Consider the following 18,208-nt stretch of genomic DNA (forward strand, 5'->3'; position numbering starts at 1 on the left):
GCAAGCCAGTTCGGTCTTCTGATACAAGTCATACATAGCCAACACCTTCACAATCTCAACACCTTCTTCGCTTCCCTCCCTAATACCAACCCCATCTCCGTCACTTTGTGACCGAAACAAGTCTGGAACAGTCATTTCTTGGTTTAGGCCAGACTTACACAGATTGATTTCTCGAATCACAATCACTCCCGTGCAGTGCATTTGTTTAGGGTTTAGATTCATTTCTCATCCACACACCCCAAATTACCAAAACCGGCAGAAATAGTTTTCACCCATAAACAGAAGGATTAGTTTGCTCTAAATGCAAACTTTCATATTTATAGACCAAGGAAGTTTGGACACCAAGGAATTTCCAAAACCGGAAATATTCTCAAGATATGCAATATATTCCAGATTCGGTTTCCATAATTCCTGGAAATGCTTTATCCAAAATAATGACCGAAAATCTCTTGGAAAATCTCCAACTAGTAAATGCACATTACTAATTTTCATTTTCCTAAAATAAAATTAAAAACCTTAAATAAAAGATTCTCAATTTATTTTATTCGATCTGGGATTTTCTTCCTTTAGCTATTAAGGAATAACTTTGAACAATTAAAGAAAAGCGTTACTGCGCATGTTCAAAGTATGTCGACATCCTTACTTTGTAAGTCCTCTTTCACACTTACAATCTTGAAACTGATCTGCCACACTTCCAAACAAGTTTAGAATTGGTTCATCTGACTTTCAAGAACTACGTGATTGACCAAGAACACTCAATCACAAATCATGGGTTTAACAGTTCTACCAAAACAAGTTTCGGTCCTACCTCCATGTGAGTATTGTGCATAGTCACACTAGCTTTCCAAAATTTGATTGATTAGGTACTAGGATCGGTTCCCCACATATATATGGTATCTAATTTGTATTTGTTGCACATGTCCATAGGATCGGTTCCCCATTCTGCTTAAAACTTGTTGCACCTCATACAAGGATCGATTCCCCTTTGTGATAGGTTGCATCTCTTACTAGGATCGGTTCCCCTTTACCCAGAGTTGGTCATACCAATAACATAAAATCAATCATACCATCTCAGGTGATTACTTAAGATCGGTTTCACTAATAAAAGTCATACCAATACAGAAGTCAGGCCTTTGTGAATAGTTTTACCAAGAACATAAACAAGTCATGAGCGGTTATACTAATCGCACGTATTAGTAGTTCAAAAGATAAGCAATGAATTACAATACCAATAATGCCTGGCGATTTCTCTTTCGATTCACAAAACAAGTTCATGAATTTACTTCCTTAAAACAAATGTAAAACATTGTTTCCTAGGATGAAATCTTCACCTTATACCCATACAAAATCACAATAGCATTCAAACGATTATGTCGATGTCTTATCTACAAAGTTTAATGGTTAAGCAATAAACCTCATATTGTATTCCTTAATACTATGTCTAACTAGAGTATATTCATTCATGCTTCGCAGTTTTGTTTTCAATATGACGACTTTAAAGATACATTTAGGGAATGAAACAGTTCAAGTCAAATATCACTAACCTCAAGTGGGAGGATGATGTTGTCGTTGTAGCTCCTTACTTCTTCACTTCGCAATACTTGTAATGTCTCATATCCTAACACTTTCAATCTAACCTATACGAAGTTGACTCTAGTACATAATCAAGCAACTCTTAAATGAGTTTTGGCTCACTAAAATATGATAACCAAATTTGACATACCAACGCTTGGTGGGTTCAACCGAGCTATGCTCTAACAGATGTGACCAAAACGTTCATGCCATAGATGAGTAGATCCCACCTTAGTCAAATTGCAACAATTTCTAAAGTGAGTATCTAAAAGATAACAGTTATTTTTACCACGAGTTCCCTGAAAAATTACTTTTCCAGTTTTGTCTACAATGTCACATCCATTCGTATTGAAGACAACTTTATGGTCACAAATTTGACTAACATAAAGAAGATTAGCAGTCATACCTTTAACGTATACTACATCATGAATTTCAGGAACCCCAAGCAGTTTGATCGCCCCCTTCTTGCTTATGTAGCAACAACTCCCATCTCCGAATGTCACTAGTCCTCCTTCAAAGTCGTTTGAGTTCACAAACCACGAAAGATCTCCAGTCATATGTCGGCTACATCCACTATCTAGGAACCATTGAAAGGGTGATGTTGATTTTAGAGCAAAAGCTCTCCTACTAACACTACTAACCCGATTGGGTTTTCCTGTTAGATTTGTACACCTTTTGAAAGAAGAAAACAGTTGTTCAGCTTTCTTGTGAAGATCACTAGCAACCTTTAAACTTTTCTTGAAAGATATACATGTATGTTGAAAATGATTATGAGAACCACAAAACATACATAAACCAACATCTTTAAACTCATCTGAGAGGTTCTGAGTCGCATCAGGTTTCACAAAGCCTAAACCTCGCTTATCTCCTAACTTTCGACAATTTTTCATGGAAGAATTAAAGGAGTTATTCATATTCATAGAAGTAACTTTGACAGACTTCAAATCCTTATAATTTGCAATATACAACAAGATCAGAATTGATCCGGATTTGTTCATCCAACTTTTTCTGGAGATTAACTAGCTCTTTAGAACGTTCTCGAAGAACGGAGTTTTTGATATAAATTTCGCAATGAAGACTATCAATTTTCCTTATCAATCGTTGTTTTTCTCGAAAAATATTTTTGATGATTTTTTCTGGATCAAAGCACTCAGCCTCATCGATGGTTTCTAGAATACACACGGAGTTGAGTAGATCTAATTATGGTGAAGCGTTTATAGATACTTTACTATCCATAGAGTCAGATTGCTACAAACATGGAATTATGGGTCTTAAACGTGCTTGCCTGCTCTGATACCAATTGAAAAAGCGGGGGTCTAACAACCACACCCAATATTTCGTTTTGCCAATATGTATGGACTAACTCCAATATAATTCCAAGAGAATCAACTAGACAGTCAGACTCAATCAAGGAAAATATATCCAAGAGTTATATCTTTGTTTCTCAATGTAATCAGCAAATCAAACACATAGAAATCCGCGAGCCTGATTATTATGAGAAACAACTTGGATGGTGCCAAAGACTAATATCCAAGCGTCAAACAATTTCAATCAACAACCAAAGGTTGGATTTACCAATTGATTGAACTATGCACAACCTGTGATATTTCAATTATATAAAAATATAATGCGAAAAGAAATAACACAGACACCAGAAATTTTGTTAACGAGGAAACTGCAAATGCAGAAAAACCCCAGGACCTAGTCCATATTTGAACACCACACTGTATTAAGCCTCTACAGACTCTAGCCTACTACAAGTTAACTTTGGACTGGAATGTAGTTGAGCCCTAACCAATCTCACACTGATTAAGGTACAGTCGCGTTCCTTATGCCTGTGAATCCCAATAGGACTCTACGCACTTGATTCCCTTAGCTGATCTCACCCACAACTAAGAGTTGCTACGACCCAAAGTCGAAGACTTGATAAACAAATCTGTCTCACACGGAAAAGTTTATTGAATAGATAAATCTGTCTCATACAGAAATACCTACGAGTTTTTGTTCCGTCTTTTGATAAATCAAGGTGAACAGGAACCAATTGATACACCAGACTTATATTCCCGAAGAACAACCTAGTAATATCAATCACCTCACAATAATCTTAATCGTATGGTAGAGAAACAAGATATTTTGGAATCACAAACGATGAGACAAAGATGTTTGTGACTAATTTTTATCTTGCCTATCGGAGATTAAATCTCGAGCAAATCTTAGAGGAAGATAGTACTCAATACGATAGAACAAAGTAAGATCAGAACATGCAACTACAAAGAAAATGGTTGGGTCTGGCTTCAGAATCCCAATGAATTCTTTAAGTCGTTAACCTATAATAGTTTTAGGAAAAACCTATATTAAAAGAGAATCGACTCTAGTCGCAACTCAAATCACACAGGAGGTGTGGGGATTAGGTTTCCCATTTGCTGGAGTTCTCCCTTATATAGTCTTCAAATCAGGTTTGCAATCAACGCTACCTTGGTAACAAAGCATTCAATATTCATCATTAGATGAAAACTGATTAGATTCAATCTAATATCTTTGAACCGTTAGATTGAACTTAGCTTGTTATACACAAATAAAATGTGCCTTCATTTAGATATAGGTAACCGCACCTAAACGTGTACACTTGGTTGGCTCAAAAATAGTTAATCGAAGTTAGCCATATGAACACTTTCATATCAACTTTGTTCATCTTAATCACAACTAGTTCAAATGACTCAAATGAAACTAGTTATAGAGTTGTTCAATTTTTTATATTCTCATAGAAGTATACAAGACACAATTGGAGGAAAATCGATTTTGATTCACTCGAATCAATTCATGAGCATGATATCCACGGTTTGCAAAGATTGCATTCCTTAGTATATAAACGTATTTGTTCATGAACAAACGATTTTAGGACTTAATCCACTCAGGTACGCAAACGGGTACGCATACTTAGAGCTCCGGACTTGGTTTGTCTGTCAGTATGCGAACGGGTACGCATGCTGCCGTTCACAACCGAACTCAGTTGAATTAGTATGCAAACGGGTACGCATACTAAATTCCCGGACTTGAACTGTTAAGCCAGTACGCATACGGGTATGCATACTAAGTTCTCGTACTTCAACTGGTAAACCAGTACGCATACGTGTATGCATACTATGGTTCCCGGACTTGGAGTAACTTGCAACAGTTAGCATACAAGTTCGCATACTGTGTTATATCCAGTCAATGGTGAATCGTTCTAAACTCTCATTTTAATCATTGATACATTCTTGGAAGACGGGAATAGCTGTCTCACACAAACTATTAGCTTCAAAGAAATTTTCAAGTTATCAATAGATCAATACGAAACATTTTGAGTCTACATCAAATGATTGTCTCACACAAATCATGTAAGATGTTACCAGGAGGCTTTCACATGATCATCTTTTGACTTTCGTCAAGAATAAAAGATGAACTTGGTTAAAGCGAATGCTTACTAACACATATTTCGAGAAATATGTAAGCGAGTTAAACTCATCTCGAAATATCAAATGCGTATAAAGTAAAGTCTATATAGCTATACGACTTTTGTCTCAATAGGAGATAGAATAGAAATAGACTTCTGAGTGATAGATGAGTTCAAGTCTCCACACACCTTTTGTTGATGAAGTTCCACAAGCTCCCCTTAGTAGTTCTTCTTCTTCAGTCGATGAACGCCGTGAAGTCTAAAGCTCAACTACACATTTTATCCTAATCCGAGACATAGCTATAAGTAGACTAGAAATCAAGAATTATAGTTTTAACAACTAAACTTGACAAACAAGCTTGAGATAGCAACACATGCGAGTTCGACCGAGCAGTGCTCTAACAATCTCCCCTTTGTCAATTTTAGTGACAAAACTATCAATACATATAGATTACAAAATAATAAACTTTGTACCTTCCATCCAAATGCTTGATTTCCTTGGTTCTTCAATATTACTCGAAATCTTTGTCACTTCCAAGTGCTCCAGTGATTTTGAACGTGTTCAACCCAGCATCATAGTTGTTGAAGATCTGTAGCCATCACAATAAGAAACCCATTGTTCTCAATTATTGTTATATAGTGTCATAGTATTATTACGCAACATCAAAGTTCAATTGTATCACAACTTTGACAATAATACTACGATGATATGTATCACTCCCCCTTAGTCAATACTTCATCTAAAAATGAAAACCACTCCCCCTTACATAATGATCCATAAACCATATGTATTTGTAGTGTGAACTACACAATAATTCTACCCCTTTTCGTCAATATAAATTGGCAAAGGTACGAAAACTAGCGGGATCATAATGAAATTCTCATAGAGATACTTCATGACTAAAAAGAGAACATATCAACTTTGTTTCGATGATTTCACATAGTCGAAACTTAGTGTATTCATCAAGGAGTTTATAAAGATACAAGAAAACTCCTACAATATTCCACAGCCGCACTCCCCACAAAGATTTGGTAAATAAGCACAAGTTCAAAAACGAACTTTCCCCCATAAAATGTCATTCCCGAAAGAACAACAAAAGCGACCTTACTTTTACAAGAAAAGAAGGATTTCATTGGACAATTTGATACTAAACAGAAACAAACTACTACTACTAGAAACAAATGAGGAATTGAAATAACACTTAACTAAAACTTCAAGATTTTATTGCCCAAAGGATATTGATAGATCCAAGGGCAATACAATAGCAAGAAATCTAATGAACCAAAACAACACCAATAGACTGTCGTAAGTGTTGAAACGTAGAAGTATCTAGAGGTTTGGTGAGAATATCATCCAATTGTTGTTTGGAAGGCACAAATTCCATACTAATGATACCATTTTTTAGAGATCTCTAATAAAATGATACCTGATGTAGATGTGCTTAGTTCTTGAGTGATCAACAAGATTCTCAGTGATGCGAATCGCGCTACAAAATATTTTCATTATTCAAGTGTCAATTCCATAATCAGCAAGCATTTGATTCATCCATAGAAGTTGAATAAAACATGATCTTGTAGCAATGTATTCTAATTCACATGTTGAGAGAGATTGTGAATTTTGTTTCTTGTTATGCCAAGCCATAAGATTCAATCTTACATAGTAGAAACCTCCAGATGTACTCTTTATGTCTTCCACACATCCTACCCAATCAGCATCTGAATAGGCAGTAAGATCAGTGTTAGTATCAAGAGTATAAGAAATACCAAACCCGATAGTGTGTTAAATATATCACATGATCATTTTTGCAGCTGCAAAATGAGACTCCTTTGGATTAGCCTGAAATCTAGCACAACAACCAACACTAAAAGAAATATCAGGTCTAGTAGCCGTGAGATACAAAAGGCTTCCAATGATAGATCGATAAAGTTTTTGATCCACACTTACTCTTTTCTCATCTCGATGTAGTTTACCAGAGGTAGGCATAGGAGTTAGTTTTGGAGTTGACTTATCAAGACCGAACCTTGTCACAAGATCCTTAGCATGTTTTTCTTGAGATAATTAAATTCCATCCTTATGTTGTTGAATCTGTAATCCTAAAAAGAATTTTAATTCACCAACATTTCTCATTTCAAACTCCTTACCAAGAGAGACTTGAAAATCTTTTGCAAGTTTCTCATATGCTGATCCATAGATGATATCATCTACATAAACTTGAGCAATAACAACATCTTTCCCACTCCATTTGGTAAACAATGTTTTATCAGCTCCATCCCTCGAAAAACCTTTCCTAAGAAGATATGTAGTTAGTTTTTCCAACCAGGTACGAGGTGCTTGTTTTAACCCATATAATGTCTTTTTGAGGTTAAGGACATGATCTGGGAAATCGGGATTTTCAAATCCCTTAGGTTGAGCGACATAGACCTCTTCCTTTAAATTTCCATTTAGGAACGCGGATTTTATGTCCATTTGAAACAGCTTAACCTTAAGAAAACAAGCATGAGCTAATAACAAACGAATGGACTCAAGGTGTGCCATATGAGAAAAGGTTTTGTCGAAGTCGATACCTTGAACCCGTGAATATCCCTGAGCGACAAGTTTGGCTTTGTTTCTGACAATGGTGCCATATTCATCATACTTGTTCTTGAATATCCAGTTGGTACCAACAATATTGATATTGGAGGGACAAGGTACAAGCTTCCATACATCTTGACTTTGAAATTGATTTAACTCTTCATGCATTGCATTCACCCAAAAGGGATCACTAAAAGCTTCATCAATATTTTTCGGTTCTACTTGCGATAGATAACAACCAAAATTGCAAATATTTTAAAGTTGTCTTCTCGTATTAGTTGTAGAATCCTTTCCTCCAATAATACTGTTAGTATCTTGATTCCTTTGAACCCAGAGTTGCCGAGGAGGAGCACGTTCTTGTTCAACAGGAATAGCCTGGTTAGGGCTTTTCACCTCGTCACTAGAAATGTCATGATCAACAACTGTTAGAACAACTTCTACTGATTCTGGAATTTCCTTGACTTTATCAATTGTCTTAGTTGGAAGCAATTCAGCAGGAGAGCTATCATGACGAAAATTGCTCAGATCATCGATGATTACGTTTGCAGATTCCATCATAACTTGGGTTCTGAGATTAAAAACTCGAAAACCACGACTATCAGATGCATAGCCAAGAAAGATACCCTTCGTCGCTTTTAGAATCAAATTTCCCTTTCTGTTCTCGATCTTTCAGAATGTAGCACTTACTTCCAAACACTCTGAGATAGTGTAGGTTGGGTTTCTTACCGTTCCACAACTCATAAGGAGTATTTATGGTTCTTAACCGTAGATAGACACGGTTGATCAAATACCATGTTGTGAAAATAGCTTCTCCCAAAAACTTCAACGGTAAGTTTTTGTTATGGAGCATTACCCTTTCCTTTTCCTGGATGTTTCTGTTCTTCCTTTCTGCAACTCCATTTGCTTGTGGAGTAATGGGTGGTGTGTATTGTTGAATATCCCCAGTTTGTCACAAAATTTAACACCTTAGTTTCTTTGAATTCAGTTCCACGGTCAAATGTGTATAAAATAAAGCCTATATTATTATACGACTTTTGTCTCAATAGGATATAGAATAGAAATAGACTTCTGAGTGATAGATGAGTTCAAGTCTACACATACCTTTTGTTGATGAAGTTCCACAAGCTCCCCTTAGTAGTTCTTCGTCTACAATCGATGAACGCCGTGAAGTCTAAAGCTCAACTACGCATTCTATCCTAATCCGAGACATAGCTATAAGTAGACTAGAAATCAAGACTTATAGTTTTGACAACTAAACTTGACAAACAAGCTTGAGATAGAAACGCTTGCGAGTTTGACCAAGCAGTGCTCTAGCAACATCAATATAAGAGGATAGAGCATCAAAATAAATGATATAAAGGTAAGGAGACAGAGGGTATCCTTGTATTAGTCCTCTCTCTGGTTTGATAATTCCAGTAGGACTACCATTGAGAAGAATATAGTAAGAAATAGAAGAAATACATTGATTTATAAGTTTGACCCAATGATCAGATAGACCCATTTTTTCCAAAACTTTTTCAAGAAATGACCAATCTAGCTTATCATAATCCTTAGACATGTCAAGTTTGATGGCAGCAATGCCTACAACTTTAACATGATGATTGACAGTAAATATACCTCATTAGCTAGAAGAATATTGTCAGATATACTCCTCTTACGGACAAAGGCACTTTGGTTCTGAGAAATGATATTTTTCATAAAGGGTTTTAATCTATTATCTAGAGTTTTAGATAGGATCTTGTAAATAAAGTCACAAATCTATATAGGTCTATACTGAGAAACCAACTCAGCCAGAGATACTTTAGGGATCAGAGCTATATTGGTATGATTGATGACTTTGGGTACATGACCATTTCTAAACCAAGTTTGGGTCATATCAATAACATCCTCACCCACTATATCCAATGCTTTTGGTAAAAAAGACTAGTGAAGCCATCAGGGCCAGGAGCCTTTTTTCCTCCCATTTGAAACACTACATTCTTAATGTCCTCTGCAGAAATAGGATAATCTATGAGAGAATTGTCAGCTTTAGAAAATTTCACAGGGAGGTATTGAAGGATCTCATTCTGAAATTTTTGGGGGTGAGAAGAGTATATATTCTTAAAGTAATCAACAAAAGAGGTTCCAATACTATTCCTATTAGTTAGGATAGTACCAAAAGAGTCCTTAATCCAACTAATGGCATTTCTTTTCCTCCTGAAGAGGGTGACTCTATGGAAATAGGGGGAATTTTTATCACCTTCCATGAGCCAAACCTCCCTAGATTTATCCTTCAAGTAGAGTTCCTCTAAATTGTAGAGGTATTCCAATCTGGCTCTAAGCCTAGCAATGGCCCTGGAATCATTTGGATTAGAAGTTTGGATATCCACTAATTCCTTTCTGGTAGTGGAGATATTAGTTTAAATATTACCAAAAAAAGATTTATTCCAATCACGTAAACCTTTTTTTGTGTTTCAAAGTTTAGCTTTAAGCTTTATGCAGGGGATCCCACAACATTAACAGACCAAGAGTTAGCTATAATGTCTCTACATGTAGGATCATCAATCCACATTGCCATAAAATGGAAAGGCTTGGGCGTACAAATATCATCAAAATTGAATCATATATGCATAAGGCAATGGTCAGAAGAATCTCTATGAAGGTTATTCACAAAAATCTTAGGAAATAGACTCTCAGCAGAGGGGTTGATAAGACATCTATCAAGTCTTTCAAGAATAAGGTCAGGACCATGTTGCATGGACCAAGTAAATCTAGGACCAGGATAACCAGGATCATGCAAATCAAATTTATCACAAAAAGTTCTAAGATTAAGGAAATCAGAATCATCAACCTCTAGACCCCCATTTTTATCATCAGAACTTATAAAGTCTCCTACAAAGAAAATAGGTTCACCTGAAGCAATAGGTGGAATTTGACAAAGGTTATCCCAAAAAGCATTTTTAAGACTACTATTAGGTTCTCCATAAATAAAATGCAAATGACACAGTTTAGAATGAATGATGTCGTTGGTTGTGACATAGATGCCCCTCATACTAGAGGATAAAATGTTGAGGTTGATCTCCTTTTTCCAAGATAAAACCAAGCCACCACTTCTACCAATACTAGGCACATTAAAAGTACAAGTAAAGCCCATACTTTTCATCCTTCTAGCAGCAGTATCTTTTTTCATTTTAGTTTCCGAGAGGAAGACAATGTCAGGGTTGATATTCTTACAAGGGAGGTTAAGCTCTTTATTAGCATATTTCTTTCCTAATTCCTCTAACATTCCAACATAGCATATTAACATTATTAACATGGAAGGAGGAAGAAGTATTAGACATAAGATTGGAAGCATTTATAGGAGGGGAGGTAGTTGAGTTTACCTGAGTGGTAGAATCAGAATCTCCCCTAAGCTGAGAACTAGTAGATCCACCATTAAGAATAGTCCCTTGTGCATAATTGAGGTCAGTTTGACAGCATCTTGAGAAGAATTATTGTTGACCCCATTGCTCACCGGAGTAGTATCAGTAGGCACATTGTAACAACCAAAAGTATTAACCAAAGATTGGGTATTGACGGTACAATTGGTGAGGTTAATAGTTGAAGGATCTCCCAATTTTGTGATTGGAGGACAGAGTTTAGTGTAATCTAGTTTAGAAGAATCATTCTGCCCAGGAACCACTGTATAATACTAGTTAGAGTTGAAGAGCTAGCTCTAGTGTGTTTCCTAAAGGTTAGCTCTAAGACTGATTTTTCTTTTTAGGTTAGAAATGGCATCACGTTCAGCTGCTAAGGAGGCCACTTCTTCTCTAGTAACAGTAACTTTCTGAATCGGAACAACATATGATTTGAATCTCCTAGAAGAATTGGAGTGCGAATCGGTCCCGATTTAGCAGATTCATGTGTTGAAGTTAACTCAGCCAAAGTCTCATTCTGGATCGGAGCTTGTTTTAGAATAACAGAAAGACCATTGCATTGTTCAATTGGGTTGTATTGGACAACAGGACCAACATCATAAATCTTTAAAGCAGCAGATCTGTTTACAAAAGGACCCATCTGAAAATAGTCCTTATGATACTCATTTCTAGCATTATCAGCAGCTTGAACATCAATCACATTTTTCCCACGTTCATCATTAGGAAGACCAATAGTTGCATCTTGAGTATCATAAATCGTATCTGCTGCAACCATTGTGGATCAGTACCGGTATTAACATCTTCAGGTGGGTTAGGAGAAAACAAAAGAGGACAAGTAGCTTCTTCAAGATCAATGATACGACATGAAGTACAGAAGTTACATGGGACTTTGAATTATCTACATTCAATAAGAAAAGGTTGAATTCTTCCTCTAGTAACTAAAGGAATACCAGCCGGCAGAGTTTTTTGAACAGAAATACGGACACAAACTTTAACGTTCTTCTTTAGAGGGTGATTACCATAGGGTTCTTTTGATTCTATTAGCTCACCCATTCTGAAATTAAGTAGTTTCAAATCTTCAAATTCTATGCATTCCTTTGGCACATTTCATACTATGAACCACATAAGATCTTTAGTGAATGAAACTTGATGGTTTGTCGGCCAAACAGTTGTTGGAACCACTCTTAATACTATGAGAAATCCACAAGCATACCAAGGTCTTTGCTCATGAACTCTATTGAAATCACACTCCGCAAGGAATCTTATCAGAACTTTATTTCTCAAACCTCTAAATGTTGTAACAGTGGGAGGTTGGGCTAACAGCCATTGAGAACAGATATAATGTCTGATAGAAGAAGTAGGTACTAGAGTTTCAAGACAAACGTATCCCACCATACACCACTTCCAATTATTGTCATTCTCAGTCAAAACAACTTCATTGTCAATAAAAACAGGTTTTGTGAGATTAGATGGTAGGGTAAGTTTTTCAGCCATTAAAGAAGTAAGATTTTGGATGTCTAGATTTGAAGGTTGTATGAGAGTATTTGAGTTTGACTGATCCATTAAAGTAAAACAGGTTAGGAGGATAGAGATGATAAAATAAGGTTGGGATATATTGCTATTGGTTGGGAAGATAATAATGTATATCTGGATATGATGATGTAGTATAGTTTTGGTGTATGTGTTTAGATTTTGACATATCACAACAACGTTCAGGAAAGAAAAGGACAAAGTCTCTGAAGTTGACTGAACCTTAAAATGGGAAGTATTTGAGGGTTGAATTTAGTTTCCCTTCTGAAGACAGATATGGTGTTGAGAAAATATGAAATTTTCGTTTGTATCTCTGCTCCCCAAGTACAAACCAGGAGGCTCATCAACTTTAAACACATTATATTGGTAATGCCTAGGATGAGCAGTACGAAACTTCACGTGATGATGGTTGTAATTTAGTAGTAGGACAAATCTCCCAATGATAGCAGAATAGATTTTCTGGAAAATGTACGTCATCATAATATAGAGGAAAGTTGGTGAATTATAATCGCCATCATGGCCGACCTTGGGCCAAAGCAGCAAGGCCAAGGAGAGCATCAAAATAAGGAAAAAATGTAAGTAAAACCTACTGGGTTATGATCCAGTGCATCAATTATAAATACATATGTTTTGTTTCTTTGTTTCATACGTCTTATACAGATGTTTGTTCCCATTTTTATCGAACATCTTAGACCTCAGACATAAAAGGCTAAGGTAAAACGTATTTTAGTCGGTCAACACTTTCGTGTTTGCTTTTTGTTTTCCTTTCATTTTTTTGATAAGCTCTCGTGTTTACTCGACGAGTTCAGTTATGTGTCATTCAGAATAAATGAGGCACTTCATATAGGGATAAGGCTCACACCTACATTTGGCATACTATCTCACTACACAAGGGTTTACTTTTCCTTTGAATCCTAAAGAGGGATTACACTATCTCATTGTATTTTTTTCCCTTTATAATAACTGCATACATATATGGTAGTGAATACAACAATATATATATATCTAAGAAAAATGGTTTTGTTGGACTGACTGATAAATTTTATAATAGACGCCACTGATGTTATTATGTAGTTGTTGGAAAAAAACAAATTGAGATAGACATTTCTTGCTCATAGTCAATGTATGTTGACTTGGTCAAACTTTTAAAGGGCAACGTTTATGATGAGTGCTTTGGGCATCCTTAAGGTCAGGGCCAGACCTGAATGCCATTGTCTTTCTTGCCACGGTGGAAGAATTGATTGTGTATACTGCCATGGGTAATTAAAGCATAATAGTTTGGTATTTGAATGGGAAAAAGGATATAAGGGGCGAGAGAAATATTTGGCTTTCTGATAGCCTGATGGTGGTTTAAATGAATGATGTGAAATGGGCTAGGGGTAAAGGCAAATTGGTTTGGATGGTTAATCCCTGTATCTGGCATGGTTGCAAATAGCCTAGCCAATGTGTTCTGGTTAGCAATGTTGCTTCTCAACAAGTGCTGCCAATCCTAGACCCACATAGAATACAAGATTCTTATTAATGCACAATAATACTTATCAAAATTAAGTGACCACCAGTCCTCCTCTTAATAGTAGTTCTGAAAGGTTTATTGAGTAATGAAACATCTGAAAATAAGTTTTGACTATTGATTTGCATGTGGTAATGATGTTTCTGGAGAAGGTGTGAATAGCCTTGAATGAGCGTGATTTGCCAAGGGACGGGACGTTTAACCAAACGTCTTAAATGACTATAAATGGTATTGATTAAGGGCCTATAAATTTTTGATGTGTTTTGCAAATTAATATGTAGAATTATATCTTAATGAGTTTATTGTTGGTTATTTGTTGTCATATTGCTTTGTTAAATTGAAGTTTTTTAACACATGTCTGTTAAAAGGCTATCATATACACTTTTAAGTATCCAGTAATCTGCTCTCTGTTTGATATACTAAGCCAAAAAAAAATTTATTGAATCATGTATTTCATGAAATACTTTTTATTCCTTTAATGTAGATGTATTTTATGTGTTTATTGAAACAATATTACATTATTTATTCATATCGGCATGTATTTCATGAAATACATTGCATCATTAATGGTCATATAATATGTGTTTTCATGATTGGGGAGCATCATAAATTCACAAAGAGTAGTATTTTTAGTAGATTAACAATAAGATGTAAAGATCGTTGAGAATCTAAGTAATTTTGTCATCTTTTAACCAATGGCAGTTGGTAAGGCTAACAATCACATGTTAGGTAAATCACACTTGTTTTGCTAAAAAGTACTACCACACTGTTTCATGGAGTTAACCTAATTTGAATACTTCTGTTCTGTATCATTCTCGAAGTATATTGAAATATGTTTGGTAGAGAAAAAGGTCACCTAATTTGTTGTTCTCTTATCGTTGTCACTATTACGTGCTAAACAAAACTATAGTTGCCAACATGGATCCATTTGTTCTTTTGATTTCTCTATTTCGGTCTTCTGTAACGATAATTTGTTTTAAAATTAATCATAAATAAAAATGGATGAAATAAAATTAAGTGATTGATATTTTTTTCCAATATACATTTTTGGTGGAACTGTGTGCCAAAATATAGACTGATTCTATTAGCAGTAGTACTGATGCTATTAGGTGTTTACTGATGTTATCCATTAATGTATGAGTACCTTGGGATGATATAAGTTGTTTTTACAACAAAAAAAAATGTTAATGATATAAATTATCTACTGTAAAATTGACTAAGTTATAATCTTTTTTAATGTATTGTTGGAAGTATGTGTTGTATGAATAAAATGTAAAATTGGCTAAGTTGTAATCTTTTTTAATGTATTGTTGGAAGTATGTGTTGTATGAATAAAATGTATAAATTGACTAAGTTGTAATCTTTTTTAATGTATTGTTGGAAGTATGTGTTGTATGAATAAAATGTATATGCGCTAATGACTAAAAGGAGAAGTTGAGTCGGGGCCGTAAGGCCCGGTGATACTTAGTTTCCAGTTACAGAGGAGAAGTTGAGTCGGGACCGTAAGGCCTGGTGATACCTAGTTTCCAGTTACGGCCCCGGTGATACCTAGTTTCCACAACAATATATACGAGTGAATACCTAGTTTCCACAACAATATATTGGAGTGAATAGGGCAGTAAAAGCGTAGGAGTGAATAGATGTAGGAGTGAATAGGGCAGTAAAATGTAGGTTGAAACATGAACTCTAATTTGTCAGGCAAATACCAACTTTAAGGTGCGTGTATATAAATTAGGTTGAAGAACTAAGCAGAAGAACCAAGATAAAATGCTATAGTAGTTCACTGACTGTGAAACATGTAATCCAGGGAACTCTAATTTATTGGGCAAAGGACCAAATTTAAGGTGCGTGTATAACAATGGTTGAACTACGCAGACAGCTTTGGCAGAAGAACCACTTGAGATTCGGAGACAATTAATAGTAACTAAAACTTCATAAGGGGTGAGATATCGAATTCCCAGCAAATATTCCCTATAGCAGGATAACATTACCACCACTTCCTAAAGGAAGTATGTTGCAACCAAACAAGGAAGAAGTCTCAAAATCAGAAGTAAAGTGGCAGGCACCAAAATCCTCAAAATTGTCACTTTAAAAAGAAACCATTAAACAATCTAGTACTTGACTGACGCAAGAATCTCTATTTGTGCACCAAGATGTCCTTCAGCTGTCTTCTCAGCCTTGAGCCTCAACTTGTTCAATTGCTTTTTACGTTCGTACGCCACATGGGACCTTGCCTTTCTCTTCTCCTCAAGTTCCTGCAAATGTTTTGTAAACAAAGAATAAGAAACTTTGAAACATCACAACTACGACTAGAGTAAATCCACAACAGGACCAAATCAACAAAATGATTCAAACTACTACAACCCATAAGAAAACACAGATGAAACACTCCTGCTGGAATCCATGAATCACTAACAAACCAACATTTAACCAGAGTGAAAGGCAAATCAAACTACAAACTCACAGAAAATCATTCATGAAACACTTCTACACCAAACCGATAAGTAAAATAATAGAGTTGCTAAAAGCAGTGATAGCTGTTGCCAGCAACCAAATTATAAGAGGAAATACATATCACCTTATTACAACTAACACTGAGTGCTAGTCATGTAATTGACTAACTGATTACTCAAGCTCTAATCAAACAGCATTAAAAATTGCTAGCACGAAACCTAGTATGGAAGTCCATTATAATCAATACTTCAACAAACAATCAGCTTTTTAGCATACATTTTTACAATCCAAACCAACAGAAAGCAACATTCAAGAACTCTAAAGATCTTCTAAAACATAAAAACAAATGAAGTAAGCAAATGTAACACAGTACAAAAATTTCACCTTGATTGTATCAGCGTGACTCCATCCAACCTCAGATGAAAGTCTTCCCAACAGGCAGTACTTGTGTCCAGGTTGAAGTCTCAAAACCCTAAATTAAAAACACAAAAAGACTTCTTTCTGAAAACTCGACAAAAAAACCCAAAAATCATGCTAAAATCAGGAACCAGATCTTACTTAAGAGCATCAGGGATAACCATCCTCTTGGTCTTGTCATAGGGCGGTGGGATACCCTCATAAGCCTTAAATCGAGCAAGTGCAGCAGCACCACGCTTGGTCTTGTGTGGAATCATACTAGAAACATAAAAATTCAAGAAACAACCATTAAATCAAGTCCGAAAATGAAAATAAAGCTAGTGTTAGGGTTTATGTGAGAAACTTACCCACGGATGGTCCTCCAAAGGATCTTAGCAGGAGCCCTGAAATGAATAGGACCATGAGAAGGCTTTGTGTTCATCCTCTTCCTCAAGAAACGAAGATACTTCATTTTCTGACGAACCAGACCACCAGAAAGACAGATCTCTTCACATCGAACAACTACAACTTTCTGTCCATTGAGAAGTTCTTTGGCGATAATGGAGGATAATCTTCCAAGCATATGGTGACGAGCATCAACAACGATTCGTTTAGCGCAGATGCCACTCCCTGAAACCATGTTTCTTCTTCTGCTGCTGTATTTTTTTTTTCTTTCTTTCAGCTCTAAGCAGTTCTGCGTTATTGTTAGGGTTTAGAAATCGCTATAACAATTTATATAGCCTTTAAGGGTTAGGATTAAACTGTGAATAAAACCGGAATCAATTCGTTCTGGTTTTATATTGTCGAGGTAAATATTATTAGGTGGTGACCTACTTCTTCTTACACGGGGTAGTCAAATAAGATTTTTAATCATAGAATAAATTTTTTATTTGAATGATTCCCGAAAATTCTCTGAAAATAGAGATTTCTAATGATTTTCTGAGAGTATATTAGAGAGTATTTGTGACTTGTAGCGACAGAAAAATGAGATTCATGAAGAGTCTCTGTGATTTGTAGAGATAAAAAAAAATGTAAATTATCTAATCGAAAATTCAATACTTCTATCGATTATTTTATTATGCACGTTATAATGTTAATAAAAGTGCCACAAATACCTAGTAAATTATGTGTTCATTGTCAAAATAAATCTCATTGTTGTCCTTGTCCTATGCCTAAGCTTTCATTCTCTTTATTTTCTTCATCCCACATTTTATTTGTTACGCTATCTCGTCGTGGATTTACTGCGAAAATGGCTCTTTCTTTGGTCATCTACTCAATAAAAAAAAAAAAAAAAAAAAGGTTTACTCTCAAAAACAAATATTCCCAAAATTTTCAAGTCTCCCAAA

General features: G+C 35.6%; 1 protein-coding gene across 1 annotated transcript; it reads right to left on the reverse strand.

Annotated features, from left to right (window-relative positions):
• Positions 1–15,892: 15,892 nt before the first annotated feature.
• On the reverse strand, positions 15,893–17,578 carry LOC113358537 (60S ribosomal protein L13a-4-like). The gene is made up of 4 exons (XM_026602129.1): positions 17,231–17,578; positions 17,025–17,141; positions 16,851–16,938; positions 15,893–16,267 (listed from the first exon to the last, which is right to left on the reverse strand). The coding sequence occupies exons 1-4, from the start codon at positions 17,500–17,502 to the stop codon at positions 16,124–16,126; spliced, it is 621 nt and encodes a 206-aa protein (XP_026457914.1). The 5' UTR covers positions 17,503–17,578; the 3' UTR covers positions 15,893–16,123.
• Positions 17,579–18,208: the final 630 nt, after the last annotated feature.

This window comes from Papaver somniferum, chromosome 3 (assembly GCF_003573695.1).
Source record: "Papaver somniferum cultivar HN1 chromosome 3, ASM357369v1, whole genome shotgun sequence".
NCBI classification, from domain to species: domain Eukaryota; kingdom Viridiplantae; phylum Streptophyta; class Magnoliopsida; order Ranunculales; family Papaveraceae; genus Papaver; species Papaver somniferum.